Below are 17,912 nucleotides of genomic sequence, written 5' to 3' on the forward strand. Positions count from 1 at the left end.
GCCGGACCGGCGATCGCGGGCCGATTTAAGCGGGGCGTTAGCATGCCAAGTACGATAAAATTTGCATAGAACGCGGGACAGACTCCGTCGCTCGGCCTGCGCCCGCTTTATTGAGATAAAGATTCAAATTTTGCACGCCGCTCATCCCCCGACACGCTGTCGTCAAATTAGTAAATCCCTCGCGACGAGGATTTACGCCATGCTGTTATCATATCTGGAAATGCATCGAAGCTTTTTGACGCGGTTATTCCAACGCGGTTATTTCATTAAGCAATTGACTGCATTAACGCCACGAACCGCAGATTTTTTTCTCTCTATAAAAATATCAATGTAACTAATGTTGCATGCAGACCATATTTTTGGTGAAAGAATACAAAAAAATTCTTTTTATCTTCTTGGATAGTGCTTTGTACAAAATGATTTAAATAAGCTCGTGACGCAATTAAAAGCTTAACAAAGTTGCTGAAGAGACAATAAATTTCAAAAAATTTTTGTATGCTTTCTATATCACCGTGCCTCAAAAAGTTAAACCAATTTCACGGGGCACCAACGTGCGATCATTTTTACTCGGCTATCAATAATCTCTGCGTGAATTTTCCGTTATAACGCAGTAAACGGGTGAAATCAATTTTACACGGTATGCTCCCACCGTCGTTATCGCGTTGTCAATTTCTCTAGTCTATCGTGACTACTAATAATATTTCTTATCGGCGTGTTGACGCGTTAAGAAGGTGTTAAGAGGATCTAAGTTTCCACGATATACTGTTGCGGACACTCTCTTGCGGTCACCTCAACCTAAATCTTCTTAACTCCTTAACACACCACCAGTAGCACGTGAAGCATGAGACACATAATATCCAAAATGTTTGCGCTAAATTTAATGGAAATATTTCGTATTTGTTTTCAACACGTCTTAGGCACTACACATGTCGTTTTTATACACGAGAGTTTAAAACCGGCAATATCGTAAATCGCTTTCTGCAAACTTTAAGTCTATCTCGAAAAGTTTCGATAGCGAACCTCGTTGCATTACGATGCATTTTGCGTATCGGCGAGACACGCGATCGAAATAAGAGGATCATTTGTCGAACGCGCGATCTGCAGCGTGCAACATCGTGGGCTCGAGCACTTCGGTTTCTCTCTCGTGCGTGACGGCCCCATCTCCTCTATACAACTCGTCCCCCCATGTGATTCCGCATTCACGATAATCTGCTCGCGCGGCACGGGAACAACGTGTAACTGCATCGACACGCGGAAACATTCCTCCCTCTCTTTCAGCCCGCGGATCTCTTGGATCGCTGGTATCGGATCTACGTGTCGGTATACGTATCGTCGGCGGACAGTGTAAGATCTCTGAAATACGTCGGGCGATATTTCGTCCTGTCGAACGTCGACACGCGCTCCACCTCCTCGCCGTCGTCGTCGTCCTCGTCCTCGTCGTCGTCTCTGGCAGTTGCACACCGATTTCGATCTTGGATAGGGAGGACGCCCATTTTCCTTCGTGCGCGCATTCGTTTCCCGGCGTTTCGCTCGGACCCAAAAATTCCGTGCAAGGCGCCCGAGATTTATGTTTCGGCACGCGGGAAAACTGAGTTAGATCGCGGCGTTATTGTTGATCGTGGAAAATCGGGGCGCCGCGCGCGAACGAATTGGTCGCTTTATTTGCGAATATTGCCAATCGGCCTGGATCGCCAATCTCGTTCGGTCCCTTTACATTTTATTTCGATTTGAAAATTTCGTTCGTACAGCACGCGCCCGTGCCCCGGTATTTACGATCGATATGAAAACTGCGATAACTCGGCAAAGTTATTACTCGCGCGCGTATACAGCATATATAGATATTGGTCCTTCTTCTTCAGTTATTTTTGGCTATCGGTGCACGGTCAGTCGATTCGATCGTGTTTATCTAACGGGAGTTCGGTACCGTGTAATTCATCACGTAATTCACAGGTAGCGAGACATTGTTGACCCTCAATACAGGTCAACTCGAGACACGACGTTCTCAATTTATTAGATAGGCAAATTTATCGTCCAGATTAATGAATAACGAAGAAGTAATATTTGTTGAATGAAATCGTATAATTATGCAGAATGGGAAGGTACAATTATCGTTTGTGGTAACTTCTTTCATTTCTGTAACGTTTAAAATCGTATTCATGAAGTTTTATGAATTGCATTGACCTCTTCCTCTCCACTTTTAAATTGTGTCCCGCACCTTTCTCGCTTTTCCAGGCAGCTCCCTTTCTACAATTATTCCGAAAACGCCGATCCTTGTTGAAGCTGAGTAATTTTGCAGAAATTTTATAACAATCGTAGAGATTTATTATATAACTTTCGCGGTTATTTATGTGTCGTGCCTTTTTTTTTGGAAAAAAAAACCGATCTCTTGACGGATTTATCGCTCGATTGGGATAATGTTCACATGTATCACGAGTACAATATTGTTTGGTTTAACATCGTCGCACACGCCCGAATTCCCTCGGATTCTTTACAACGTCACGATATGGTACGGCCATTTATTTTGATATCAAGTTTCTCGCCCCGGAGGCTTCCCGCAGAGAAACTGCCACAGAAACGGTGCGCAGTCGTTTCTATCACGTTCGAATCTCGATTGCTTAAAGCCGCTAACGTAGTTACGTATTTTACGACGTGGAAAGAAATAACAACGTCTCCCCGCGTCGGTCTCATGCCTTACCTTTACTACTGGCCGCCGTATAAACTTTTATTCGCCGCCGCCGCATTCGCAACACCTTACAAACGAGCGTGATCACCAAATGTAAAAATCTAAAAATGTTTTAAATACTGCCTTGCGTAATTGATAATGAAATCGTAAAATGAGCATGAAAACTATTAACATTGCGAAAATAAAACACATTACAAAATTAGATTGTAATGTGCATTAAAAACTATATTGTAATTTATAAACCGGAAACAATTTTCATTTAATACATGCATTACAATTACGTTATCTCATTTGGTTCTCCATTAATAATTTCGATTTAATAGCTATACCTACATTCGCATTTCTCAAAAATTTACATTTAAAATATTACAGTTAAATATAAAGAAATATCATAAAAAATTTTAAACAAAAAATTAGAAAAGACTCCTATATCTAAATATATACCTACATATAAAATATGCAAACTAAAATAATTATATGTATATAATTATTTTATTTTGCTTTTTTTCAAACTTATAATGTTGTCAAATTAATGTGCCTTAGATTTTACGAACTTTTAAATTGTTTTAACGAACACTAGTTTGAAATGGAAACGATAACGAGTGCAAGTCGTTCGAGTGCAACTACGAAATCTGACACCTGATTTTTGACGTCTAGTTATTCGATTGCTATATAGGTTTTCCATGTTTCCATTGCATACGCGCTCGTGTTCCATCAAACTTTTACTTGAAAATTCAAAACGATTTTTTGATATTTCAAATGGTTTCGGGGATATTCGTCTATTACAGTTATTCCCTTCACTCACGTCGTAAAAAAAGCTATACCTTGGATTGCATGTACCGAAACGTAAACATTTCCTTACAAAATGTAATACACCGTCAGATTAATATATTTTTACAATCTAACCGTCCTTTGCGTAAAATCGAATATTTTAAGAAGTTTCCTTCCTCTCGAAAGCTGGAAATTCGTATTTCGATTGCGCCATCGTCCCAAGTGATCTTAAAATTCCGCTTGAAAAATGCATAAGTCACTCCTCTCGCAATGACGTGTAAAAGAACCGAGGAAGGCGACCACGTAAATAATTTGTCGCGTTCTCGTCGTCTATCGTTCTCTCGTCTCTCGTAAACGAAGACACGGCAAAACAACGACGGTGAGGATCAATTTTCCCCGACGAGGCGCGCGCGCGCGAGCCTTTTATTTTTCACGTGATTATCGGTGCGGGATACCGATGTCGAGAGCCGAAAGTGAAAGCCGATCCGCTCTTCTCGATCGGCATTCCGGGTCCGCAGAAACGAGCACGGTACTCGAGTAGTCGGGAGCGCGGATGCCAAGCACCGTAACTTGTACACCGCGCGCGGAGATTGAATTATTTTTCTCCCGGAATAATTTCGCCATAAAACAAGACCAGTACGAGTGGGTGCATGCGCGCCCACACGTACACACGCCTACCGCTCGCGCGGGTATCATCCCTCTCGAGAAGCAAAATCTCTCTAGTACTCTTCCTTTCTCTTTCTCTCTCTCTCTCTTCTCTATCTTTCCAGCTCGTCCCCACAGACGGGGCCACTCGAAGCGAATAACGTCGCTATTTTCCCCCACGTCTCCTTATATTACATTCTGGCCGCGGGGACGACGGCGGTGGAAGCTGAAAATTCCTTTCCTCTCCTGTTTCCGTCAGTGAATATCTTATCATAATACCACCGGGCGCTCCGTCTCCCCCCGAGATCGGCGGACCCTCGCAGACCAACGCCGACACTTTCGACACACGACTAACTCCGGAGTCTTTCGTCCGGCACTGCTCGTCCATAGTCTCGCCACGCACGAAACGGCCGGAAAGATCCAAGTTACAGTTCCGACACATCCCGTAGTATCGCACGTTTTCGGATTGGACGACAGAGTTTGCGATCGCGGCTTCTTCCGTTCCGATGGAAAGCTCCGGCGGATGGTGCAGTACGCGTCCGATGCACCACTCCAGAAGCATGACTCGGCGATGAGATGGTATTTGCAAACTTTGACTTCGCGCATGTTTCAATATTGCGCCACGTGCCGCGCCTGCGATACAGCTGAATGTTGTTCGCTTAAACTTCTCGTCTCTTTCTTTTTTTTTTCTCGCCCCGCGCGCGCCTTCACCGCAACTCCCGCGACGGCAAGAGAGAGAGAGAGAGAGAGAGAGACAGTTTCTTGCTTATGAAAGTGTGTAGTGCCTCGTAATACTTTCCGCTTCGATTTGCCGCTTTTTCCTTTTCTCAGGCCCCGTATTCGCCGACTCGATTTTATGGCGCCCGACTTGGGTGGGAAGAATCGCCGGTGCTTTCGGTAAAATACCGCCGGTGTATTGTTCTCGAGAGCAAGCCAGAATGTGTATCAAGAAGAATGAATCTAGACTCTTTTATTGTAGGAAAATTGGACAACTCGGGAGATCAATTACGTAATTTTCGTCTTAGAAGCAGAAAGATGATGAGCGAAAATCTTCACGTGAATTTCCTGAGATCACGTAAGTTCTTTCAACGTTAAAGAACGAGATTCAGCGAGATGAATCGTGCGCGAGAATTCAAGCGGCCGAGAGTGAAAAGGGGACAAGTTCACTAACAATTATATGATTACCCGCCCAGATGTGACAGTCGAAGTTCTCGGATCTTAATGACATAATCGGAAATTAAGGGACGCTTTTATAACGCGCGCAAACTTCCCGCCTAGAGTAATTCTAATGCAGTTGATAAACGCGTAATTTCTCCCCCGTTATCTTAATGTTCGGATTTCAAGTACAATAATGCGTTATAAGCTGCAGCTATGTTTAAATCACTTTGTACGAGGAATTTACATTAAATACACACAAGCGCGCGTGCGTGTTTGAGCTTATTGTAAGCCATGGTATGTTCACGAAAGCCACGAACGAGCTATTCACAATATATTTTAGATTAACGCCATTGTGATGAAGAATTCATCAACGCCTCTCCATAGGTTGGCGTTTTGATGAATATTCATTATTATTATTCCTCATTTATATCAGTCTTGTAACGCGCCCCCGCGATTCTTATGCATAGGAAGCAACTGCTCGGTGCATCACCATCTACGTCAACGGGGGCTGCAATTTGGGGCTTGACAGGAAATTAAAACTATACTTCACCGTTCGAGATACGGTATTATATGCGTCAACAAGCCGTTAATCGCCGCTATTGCGCCGTCACGTGCGTTTTAACAAGAGGCAACGAATCATGAACATCGAAGCACTGCATGCGTCTGCCTCGAGTGGCATAAAATATTTGTCAAAGCAACGCGCGCACACTAAGCCTCATATAAAATAACGATTTATCGGCGCAGGTCCGAATATTTATAACATTATTTTACGTTACGTGGAAATGGAAAGTTGAACAAACGATATTAGTTTCATAATCTCGCTGCGACATGATGTATCGTTTGCACACGACGTATCACTGAAGCGCCAATAATGCATCGCGAAATGTTTATTTTAATCATCGCGCGGGATGTAATTGCGAAACACGTTCAAATTTCGCGTGTACAGTAAGCACGGTAATTGCAATTTACGATATATTTGTAATGCGAAACCCTTGAATAACCTGGATATTTTATACAAGATTTTTTCCCTTTTCGAAAATCAAAACAATTCGCAAAAGTTGTTTAAAAATTATTTCGATATTTCCCGCGCTTCCTAACTTACAGTCAACTTTTCGAGCAATATTATATACTTTATGTATTTTTAATTACTTGAGGGAGTTCGTCCCCCAATCGTTATTTTAAGTCTTCCATTATTCCCCAGTTATACATTATTTAAGTTTACGTGTGGTCTAAACCACCTGAATTATAATTGCACCCCCCAGGGCAACTGTCCTCCAGGGAACATTGATTGATCAATAAAGGCGATTAATCTATTGCGGTTAATCCATTATTACATTTCACCTATATTCTACGACCAATTTAATTCCAATATTCAGCGAACAATGCTATAATTTGTAGTGTAACTTTTGATGCTCATTACTCGATTTCGCGGTTTAATTATAATTTTAATTACCGATCTTTTATTACCTAGACATATCCGATAATGTAAAAGTTGACAAAAACGCGACGTCTTCCATCGAGCATTTCGTTGGAAAATTGCTATGTATCTGTTAAAAAAAAAAATGTTATTAAAACTACAATCGCGAGTTCCACACACAAAAAGCTTCTGTGCAATTTAACTTTTATCCAGGCAACTTTCTGAATGTAAATGTCAACGATGTCTCCCTCTCTCTTATTTCCCTCTTTCAGAATTTTTTATTTAAAAAGTCTATCAGTTGAAATTTTATAAGGTATCGCATTACTTGTGTAAGCGTCTCAGTATGCCTGAACTTAATTAGAAGCATAACGCGAAGCTTCTTTTGGTTCGCAGATGTGCCGAGCTTCTCCGAGCCGATCGGCAACGTGACCGCCGCTATCGGCAAAGAGGTCGCCCTCTCCTGTACCATCAGGAAAGTGGGAAATTACAAGGTAAGCAGCCGGTGAATTTTCGCAAGAAACGCGGCCTCGGCTCGGCACGGCGCGCGGCGTGGCGCGGAGCGGCGCAACCCGTCGGCGCTCGCGGCAGAGCAAGCACCGGGCGCTAATTAGCCGACTTGGAAACGCATAAGCGCACGTTGCTAGAGCGATAAGGGAATCTGAAATTCGGGTAATCCCGCGGAAATAAATGGGTCGCTCCGGGCTGCTTCTGGCAGATGTCAGCGTACCGGTGCCTTTTTGCGCGCCTCCGCCCGCAATTTCTTGCATTTTTCCGCGAGCGCGAGTTTTCCGCTCGTTCGCTCGAAATAAGGAAATAAGACGACGGTATGAACGACGAGAAAACGGCTACACATGCCGATTCCTATTAGAATAACTGCGCCTGTGGATTAAAGAGCGATTGAAGAGTGGTATTTTTTCATTACGCTGCACCAAAACGCGGCAGTTCACGTTCGTTCATTTCGCGCGTAAAAGTGTATAAAAATAAAAATTTCTTCACGCCATTTTAAGCTTGCGAGAAACTCAGTAACGCCAGAATTAACCCAGGTTAATTTTCTCCCGCGCGTATTCGTGTAATATATACATGTTAGCACGGTAAACGGCTAATATAGAACATCGAGAGATCGTTTTTTGTACTTTACGTTGAGTCTTCCCGAGAAAGAGAGCGAGCAGTAATAAAGCAGCGAGTACTCGTAATACGTTCGGTAACAATTTGCAACACAAATGCATAAAATATATTCAATAAGCCGTGAGTTAAGTTATACTCGCTAGTGACACGTGTATACAAATGTATATTTGTTGGAAATATTTTTGAAATTGCTATTTTTCTGTTCTCGAGCTTTTCGCCATCGGCCGCGGCGCCGAATGCGTTTATAATGTACGTGTGTCGTGTGAATTGATTAATTAGAATTTAAAGCCGCGGGCATGAACGCGAGTATGAATATGGTGTATGATTTGCTGCGAAACTCGCGCCGGCTGATTCATCGCATCGATGACTTTTTTTCTCACAGAAATAAAGCTTTTATCGTGCGATTAAATGCGTTAAATCTCGCCGTTATTTTGAGGTATTTTAACTATACGGCGCTTTTAACGCGTGTCGATCTACACTTACGCGGCCGTCTGTAAAATAAAATTCGATAACCGTACATTTGTATGCGGACCGACCTTGCCGACCTGTAATCCCGACGGATGCATCTTCGTCAATTGATCGCTAATTATAGCGGCGCCGTGATATGCGAGATTGAACGAATTTTGCATAAAATGTTATATTACGGATCGGACGAGTTAAAATAAAGCGCGCGATAAAATGGGAAAATAATATAAATTAAATCTCGTTCAAAATTATGCAATATTAATCTAAAATATGTATGTACTACTGATTTTTTTTTTTTTACAAAATATAAAAAACTCGGAGAACGCTATAAGTACAGAGACACAAAACGAGATACGCGACAATAAAAAAAAATTTAAATTACTTAGCATGCTTCCACGAAACAATTAATATACGTATCCAAATAACAAACAGAACAATAAAGGGGTAGATGTACCGAATTTTGAAACGTAACCGATCAAATGAATACAGAGCGTTTTTCATTTGTTACAATATCATGCGCAAATATAGAAAAAGCTAAATAAAGCGAGGAAAAGGTTAATGGTTACGGTGGACATTCAAATTTCGCACCGAAAAACGTTGTTACGTCGATGCTATTATGTTTCGCGATTAACGAGAAAAGCTAACAAGTCTCGGCTATCCCCGTACATTTCAACAACTTTTCGCGTTAATCAACATTTTACATTTTCAGAATGCTGAAGTAGCGTCTAAGCAGCTTAATTAAACGTTTTGATGACATAATACCCTTCCCCCCTCCCTCCCGATATTTGTAATACTGCCGCGGCGTTAATGTTCAGCCAGCGTAATTATCCTGTTTAATTTATTCTACAGCGTCTTGTAGTTTACGATTCAGTAATTCATTCGAAGTATACGAGATATGCGCGCGGATAACAATGCGCGCCTTCAACAATGCAAATCGCAAGCTTTCATGCGCGGATTATACGCGCCATACTCTCTCATCCTCTCTCTCTCTCTCTCTCTCTGTCTCTCTCTCTCTCTCTCCCTCTCCTTTTTTTTTACCGCGCGTCCTCTGTATAGCTTTACACGGGTACAACAAAATCGAATACACTTCGCGGTTGGCCCAAAAACACTCTGGGCAATAGTTGTTTGCCGTTCGGCGTGCGCATACTATGGTTAATAATTTTTTTTTTTATACATTCGCGTGCGTATACTATTTTTTATGCGACGCGCCATATCCCAGTCTACATGTGTCCCGTCGACAAACAGACTCGCATATTTCTACACCACGGATAGATCGTAATAAGAGGCGCACTTTATGCACGTGGCCGCAAAGAAGTGTTGTAATAATAGCGCGCCTTTTAACGAACAAACCATGCGGGCATGACGCCAGTTATTAAGGATAAAATTTTCTACGCCCCGTGAGTTTTCTTCATGCAAAACATCGTGAGAGATAATTCAAGTCTTTCCCGGTATAACTATACGCATTATGTTTAAAATTCATCTATTAAAAGTAGAAGAGAGTGCGTCAAAGTAAACGAAAGTCTGTCTACAAATAAGGGATATATTTGTCAATGCGTGTAAACAAATATATATATTTTTTATATAAATTCTATCTCAAGAGGAAAATTATTGAAAATAATTCCGAAGGTGCAAAGGTGCGTTAGAAAAAAAACGTGAAACTTTAAATTCATTTAATTTTGCTTAACAACTTTAGCTACTCGTCTAAATATGTATTGCGGGTGAAACGCCGCAGCCGCTCTCCTCGTAACGAAAAGTGGACGAGCAAATGGTTATTCGTCGCACATGTGTTTGTACGTGCTGTGTAAAATATTAACACCTGCGTACACGCGACTGAGAATTCAGTCTTCGTTATAAAATGAAAAGCTGCAAGTGTAATAATTGATATCGGCGTATCTGACTTCGTTAATGCATTATTAATCGAAACTCTGCAACATTTTACTTTCTGATGTGTTTAACGGTTCACTGTCGCGGTTCAAAATTGCGAATACATATACATATATATATATATATATATATATATATATATATATATATATATGTATAAATCTCTCAATATAAATTGTCAAACTTTATTTTGGGTATTTCAACGCGAAACATTTTTCATAAAAATACCTTTTGCCATCGCGTTATTGTTCGGGATTGAAATGAATAGAATCTTAATAAAAATGCAGATTTTGATGTTTTAAACGCGCGATTTCTACGTTTATTTGTCTTATGGAAACTACGATATTGAACTAACAATAAGTTTGTTCATATCTTCATCGAAAATCGATACTGATTCAAACATAACTGTTATTTCTCTCGAAATTATGTATATCGTTATTCATGATACATATACGTGACTATAGATATCTCGTCTGAATATGTTTGCTTAAATATGTTGTTAAACATCGTTAAAGAAAATTTAATCAAAACTTGTTAGTTATTTGCATTGGCTTAGATAAATAGATTGAAATTCAGCTTGAAATGGCAAAATTCAGTAGTTAAGACTGAAAATGATCAGACGGAATATGTAATTTTCGACTTGGTAAATTCTCTGTTTCCATTGAGTTAAAATTTCAGTTGCAGATACCAAATTTCTTTAGATTTATTTCATTATAGAACATCCCGTAATATTTTAACAGTATATTCTAAGGTCTATATTAATCATTTTTCTAAATAAAGTAGAAATAAAAATCAACTATCCAGACAACAGATTCTGAATAGTTGAGTAATTTGGTATCTGCAACTGAAATTTTAACTATAGAACGAAACAATAAGATAATCTATTCCTGATTTATTTATACGATTAATTGTTTATTATTGATCATCGCATAATCCAACTGATACATTTTAATATAGCACATTTTGAAGATTAATTAAACATTCTAATGTAATATTAAACTGTTTAATGTTTCTTCAAAATGTACTATTAAAATATACAGTTGGATTATGTAACGATCAATAATAAACAATTGTATAAATAAATTAGAAATAGATTATCTTATAGTGCGTTCTGTCCTCACGCGAAAAATATAAAAATATAAAAATATAAAAATCACGATGTATTTTCTAATAATAAACTTGTAAAACTATGTAACGAAATTTTCTCGTCACATATTTGCAATTATATAATAAATACTCATTTGGAATAGTAAATGAATTATAAAAGATTAGGCAAAACTGAGATATGAAAATGTAATAATAATCTCATTGAGTACTCTTAATGAAATAAATTAGATGGAATATGCGATGTATTTCCTGTTATTTTATTTACGCTTGTAATATACGCACATGAAAAAAATCAGAATATTTCTTTCTTGTTCTCACCAATTAAATATAGAGAAAAATATAGAGAAGCTAAACATAGGCTTCTTTAAAAATTTGAAAAAGAAAGAGAGAGAGAGAAAGAAAGAAATATTAAAGTAACAGATTTAAAATTAAGAAAATTTTTTTACATACAGTTGCAGCATCCGATGCATCCGATGATTTTCCTAAACTTTCTCCTCCTTTCTCCTCAGAATATCAGGATCCTCTTCATGCATAGATTCATCGCACTCATGTGACACAACACTGGAAAAAACAATTATGATTAATAATTTGATCACGCAATTTCACGTTATTAATTTCTAAAATACAATATAATAATCGCCAGAATATAATAACCGCGCGGCCCGACACTCCAGATTTTATTACATTGTGAAAAATAACGATCGAACAGAGAAAGCACGTTCGATCAGATTACAATCCGCTCGAAATGCATAACGTTTCGCGAAATAAATGTTGGAGAGTTTTGATGAATTGCCGAGAAGCCGTGCGTTTATGTTACGCTAAATATCGCGATACGAAACCATACCTCAATCGTAACTTGCCGAATAAACGCGTCGCAACATTCGCGACGCTGCCAGTTTCGGTATTAATTCATTCCCGCCCACGATGTTACGCTATTTATACTTTTCACGCTGCCTCGATGACCGCGCAGTAGTGTCGCAATAACGGCTTGAGAGACAATTTGAAGACAGAGCAAGGCACTGTCTTACCCGAGTCACGGCCGCACGCGCGAATAGTTAAACAGAACGACCCTGCGTAAACACAGCCGCGACGTGACATCGCGAAAAACATCAATGGAGGTGCCAGTCAATTTGTCGGGTGTTCGCGCGTGGCGCGAAATAAATTCTATATCCGTTATTTCATAAAATACGCAAATGTATGCGGGGTATATTCGATTCCCTTAATTGCGATTTCGAACGGATTATTGAACAGACGATCGTTGTTATCGTATTAATCACGCGGCGTTCCATTACATGAGTAATAGGAGTTCGACGTCTCGGAAATTAACGCGACGAACGTGTGGGGAGTTCGCGGACGACGTAAAGATTTTATAACGTATACCTATATAATACCGTCGATATACGAAACGCGAAATTCACACCGTGCGAATGATAATTATTGAAACGCGAAATTAATCGCGATTGTACCTACTAATTAAAAACGGCGCCGTCCCTCTCCGAATCGATCCGTCCCACATTCGGGCGCGGGACGTACGTACGTCTCGTTAATCTCGACCGAAAAATTCATGCGCGACGTCGGCAATTTTATCCCCGATACCGCGCGGCGCGCAACACGACGCGGTTAATGAAATCATGTTGAAGACTAATTAAGACGCGATAAAAATTGTTCGGAAATATACGATTGAAATTCAGTTATACGCGCAGTGCATAAAATCCCACGAAATGTACGTATTAATAATAAATAATCGATACGTCACTACTCTTTCGGCTTGTATCGTTCGATCCGATAATATTACTCTGAGCTTTCAATCCAAAAATAGTGAATTATATTTTAATGAAAAAAAAAACGCGACGTACGAGATATATTCGAAGCATCGTTAAAGAAATAATCACGCGTGAATTTTGCGAATGGAATAATAATTTGCAACTTCCGTTCTCGACCTCCACTTCAAAATCGCGCGAAATATCTACTTCGATAAATAGTTACAGCGTCGATAAGCTTATAGAATCGTCGGATCGCCGGATCAATGAATTACGAGATTGATCGTGGCTAATCTTTTAAAGAGAATAATCGCGTTTCCTTCATCTCGTCGCGATCTATATTTCGCGAGGTAATAATGCGTCGATATGCGGAGTAATTCGTGCCGATACCTTCTCACTCGATCGCACTATGCGAATGACGAAGTGAAGTGCGTAGACGCTCGTCGAACAATCGCTGTCTTGTTATTTTACGAGACACGCAACGCATCAAGCTTATTTTAAATAATGTATCGTACGTGATAGAATGAAGATTAAAATTTGATTTATAATAGATATTAGATTATATGTCCCGTAATAGAAACAAACTATATACACTCGTACATAAAATATATTATTGAAATATGCATCTACCTGAATACGTGGCATAAAATTAAAATAATGTTGTATTAATGAATTCACATAGAAATTAACAGAATTATATTCTGCGAAGTACATGAAACGAATTTTAAATCGTTCAAAGTGAACTTTATAAAAATAGAACGTTCGTTATGTTAGAAAATTATTTCAATAAATTCCCCATTATCATGTATTAATTCTGATGCTCAAAAGAATACAATCTAACTTCATTTTAATTGGGAAAATATTTTTGTAAATTATTTTGTCCCCTTCATCCAACTTTTTATGTCTCAGAAGAAGTAAAATTGATTCTAATAAAACGGGAAATGTACTTTTAATAAAATGACTTTAAATTGTCGCAAAAAATATGTCAACTTAAATTTATTAATTTATTATGCTCACACAGTTTTACTTTTCTCGGAACGTAAAAACGAAAAAATAGCAATAATGATAAATCAATTCTTATATTTTTCTGCAATTAGAAGATAAATTTTATATGTGGATATTAGATTTAATGTTTAAAAACAAATAAATTTAAGTTATTTAAATTTATATTAAAGGAAAGAATTAAATAATTTACATGTAATAATTAAAGCTTCTCTCGTCAAACAGAATTATATAGAAGAGATATATAGAGAGACGAGAAATCATATAAATTTTTTCTTGTACCATATATCGAATTAAACGAGCTTACACGCTTATCATGTGATTGATAATAACGTTTGCTAATATAAATATGTAAAACATCGAAGATTTTTTCAATTTATAAACTAATAAATAATTACAAATCTTGAACAATTATCATAAAATCGTTAGAGAATGTAAAACATATACAGATGGAATTACACGTGCATTTACTAATACAAAAGATACGTAAAATATAATTTGTATAATAATTGCGAGGCACCCCATATAATCGAAATCATTTATACGTTTAACATTTTGAGCTAATCGGATGTCTTTCTACAAAAGTTTTATTCATCGAATATTGCCAATTAGCCAAGGAAGCCAACTCTAAAAGACGACCATAATGGATGAAAGGAAATGGAGGCAGCTACCGACACAAAAGTACGATCCTAAAAGCGTGCAATTTTCAGGAGATTATAAAACGCCTTTCGCGACAAGTAGATAAAAATTCGCACGCGCGCACACAGCCGCACACGCACACAACACTCTGATCCGCACTTTAACAGCGGCTCTTTCTCTCAGCGCTTTATCTTCGCGGAGTTCCTCAGTGTTTTCTTACTATTCTTGTGCTCGTCTCGACCGATCTTTCTAAAGCCTTCCACCTAAACGAAAAAAAGGCACCGACAAGCTTGAAGCTTTTAGTATCCGCGGCACCTTTTCAAGGAAGTAAAACGAGGCAAATCGCCGAGATGCAGGACGGTATAGACTTGTGTCTACCTCTTTTTCCTTCCTCCCCCTCCTCCGTCCTCCGTCGACGCGAAAGACGCGGATCAAGAAAAAAATGGACGGTGATATCTTCTGTGACGTGTTCGTGACGGCTCTGATCCCTTAAACGTTCTCATTTGCGCCATCGCGCAAAGTCGAAACGCGCGCTCGGAAGAAATCAAAGCGAATTCCCTGCCGTATTTTCAACGCGAAGGAAGACTAAGCGTGAAGTAGGATATTCGCACTATTTTCCCTGAACTTCTCGCTACAATCTCCGAGATCTGATAAAGAATTCCCATTAATTTTTTTTATTTCTAAAAACGTTAACAGATATTAAAAGATATTCCGATATATTGGGAGTAATAAACTTTAATTCGTCACTCGATCAATCGATATCGTTACTCGATTTTACTAATCTATTCGCGTAATTATGGATATTGGCAAGCTCAAAGCGGATTGAATCAATTCACATAAGATCATCTATTATCGAGAGGACTAATAGTGAAATAGGGCGGACGTGTACACTTGGACTAGCGAAACACAATAGGCAAATATCCGATAAACATAAATCCACGAAAGCTTCTCGATATCCGTACGTAATCCAATTACACTTGAGACGATTCACGCGAGATGGGGGAAGATTGGGAAATTGTAAATGAATGCGAATACAGTAATATGAATAGTGGCATTTTGAGAAGGCGCGTCGAGACGAATTTAGTTGCTTATGACGATTCATTTATCACCGTCAACCTTTCTCTCGCGCGCGAGATATCGTCCTTTATAGTTGAGCGAAGTTGCAAGTTTACTAAGTCATATCTCACTGCCCGCTCAAGAGAATGTTCACTTCCTTATTGTTCAGTGAACTTAACACGGGTTATGTAACGTAGTCGCGACAGAAACACTTCTTTCTCCTATCATCGCGAGACGCAATCACGAAACACCTTGCGATTTTGCAATTTCGACGTTACGGACGTTAAGGAGGCATTAGAGATTTGATGTTGTTGCCTATATATTGCCTATTTATTATATAACAAAGTTGTTTTAATACTTGATTCTCCCTAAGAGAATCTACTCTGTGCGCAATAATTAGCTAATTCCCATTTCGTTTTGAAATCAACAGGCTTGTCACATTATATCACTACAATTAAGATCGCTACAATAACATTGGAGATCCTTTTTGCGAAGGAATTATACACTGTCCCCCCTAAGTAGTAAGGACCGGTAAGAACGGCTTCGTCGCTCATCTTCTTGCCTTTCCTCCTTACTACCAGTTCCACCGTTGACAATACACGAGGAGAAACTTCGATGGCGTCTCTCCTTTTTCGTTCCTTCACCCCTTCTCCCCCCCTTCCCATCCCTTTCGTTCTTGCTGCAGCCTATTACTATATCCCGGCTGTTCCTGCCGACGTTTCCATCAAGCATCGATGAACGGGGAACATTTTCTGCAGGGAAATGCCGAAAACGAAAACGGGAGGAAGAGGGGAGGGGGGGGGGATATGTTGGCTAGGCGGCGGCAGGCTGCTCGGCGCGGCGAAGGGGACGCGAACAGGCAAGACTGAGAGAAAAGGGAAGGGGAGTGCGAGTTGGCCGAAGTGGTGTTTCCCCAGGGTAAGCATGAGCATATACTTGCCCGGGGCTTATTCAGACAAATCGGTGATTGCTGCGGAGGCGAGCGAAAGGGTAGCTCGCCGCCGCCGCGCCGTCACCACCACCAGCACCCTCACTAACACTACTACCATCAGTCGCATTGCCTTCGCCATCAGCACACCGCATCGCGGCATCCCTCCCCGCGCGCACCCCCGAACACGTTGCGCTTGCCTTCGGCGCAACGATAGAACGAGACACACCAAAATCCGCTGTGCTTGCGGGGAGAGAGAGAGAGAGAGAGAGAGAGGGAGCGAGACAGAGACGAACGGTCATGCAGACAGACGAGGAACAGAGGCGGAAGTGGCAGAGTAGAGAACGAGAAATACTGAACGCGGCGTAGGGATTGTCCGTGGTGGAAGAGAGAGAGAAAGAGAGGGAAAGAGAGAGGATGGGCGAAGGACGGAGAGAATGCAGTCGGACTGAAGAGGAGCCAGGGAGAGAGAAGAATGATTGTTTCCATGATTACAATGGAGAGAGGAAGAGGAAAGAGGAGGGGGAGATGGCTGGGCAGGGGGTGGCGGTCGCGGTAAAGGGGTGTGGGGGAGCAATCTCTTAGCGCTAACGTAGATTCGTGAGACGAGGTCTTTCGAAATATTACACCGGAGGGGTACATCGCCGCCGCCGCCGCCGCCGCCGACGTAGACGTGCCCACCGGGGAATTTCGTAACTGCTCGGTGTGTGTCAGTCTTCGAGCCCGTCCAGGAGGTGTTTTTCCAGGAAAAATACTTTGCGCCTCGTTTGGACGGCCGAGAGATGTGAGAAGGGGAAAGAAAGACAGACAGACAGAAAGAGAGAGAGAGAGAAAGAAAGACTTTCAACACACTGAAGTGCTTCGTAGCCGCCGGCACCGGTTCAGGACGATTCACAGAGGTAGATTTATACCCCGGCGACCGAGGAGAACGTAAGCCTTTAGATTCAAGGTGCTAATGCTCTTACAAAGGCTAGCGGTGGAAATGGCGGTCGAGCGGTTCCGTCCGGGTAAGTATAGAACTCGTTTTTAATTTATCAGCCGGGAGAGGAAGTCTTTCTCTACGTCTCTTCCTGTTGCAACGAACGCTTCTTGTTGTAACGAGACCGTGGAAAATCCCCGGATAAAAGCGCACCCGGAGACGTGGGGTAGCGCGAAAGAGAGTACGAACGTACGTACGAATAACTGGAGAAATAGTATTTCAGTTATTAAATTAAGGCACACAATGAAACTGCACACTCGGGAGAAGTAACTCTCGAACTGCGACGAAAAGAA

At 40.6% G+C, this 17,912-nt stretch overlaps 2 protein-coding genes across 2 annotated transcripts in view; one reads left to right on the plus strand and one right to left on the minus strand.

Moving 5' to 3' along the window:
• The window catches only part of LOC105449286 (protein pygopus), an 87,709-nt gene extending 75,898 nt beyond the window's left edge, over positions 1 to 11,811 (minus strand). The window contains exon 1 of the mRNA XM_011688410.1: positions 11,706 to 11,811. The gene's annotated coding sequence lies outside the window, so the exon portion shown is untranslated. The remainder of the gene's footprint in view (positions 1 to 11,705) is intronic.
• LOC105449284 (lachesin-like) overlaps positions 1 to 17,912 on the plus strand; it is a 48,693-nt gene that overhangs the window by 19,357 nt on the left and 11,424 nt on the right. The window contains exon 3 of the mRNA XM_011688407.1: positions 7,068 to 7,165. Within this exon, the coding sequence (XP_011686709.1) occupies positions 7,068 to 7,165 (98 nt within the window). The remainder of the gene's footprint in view (positions 1 to 7,067; positions 7,166 to 17,912) is intronic.

Source organism: Wasmannia auropunctata, unplaced genomic scaffold (genome assembly GCF_000956235.1).
Source record: "Wasmannia auropunctata unplaced genomic scaffold, wasmannia.A_1.0 LD336076.1, whole genome shotgun sequence".
NCBI lineage: Eukaryota > Metazoa > Arthropoda > Insecta > Hymenoptera > Formicidae > Wasmannia > Wasmannia auropunctata.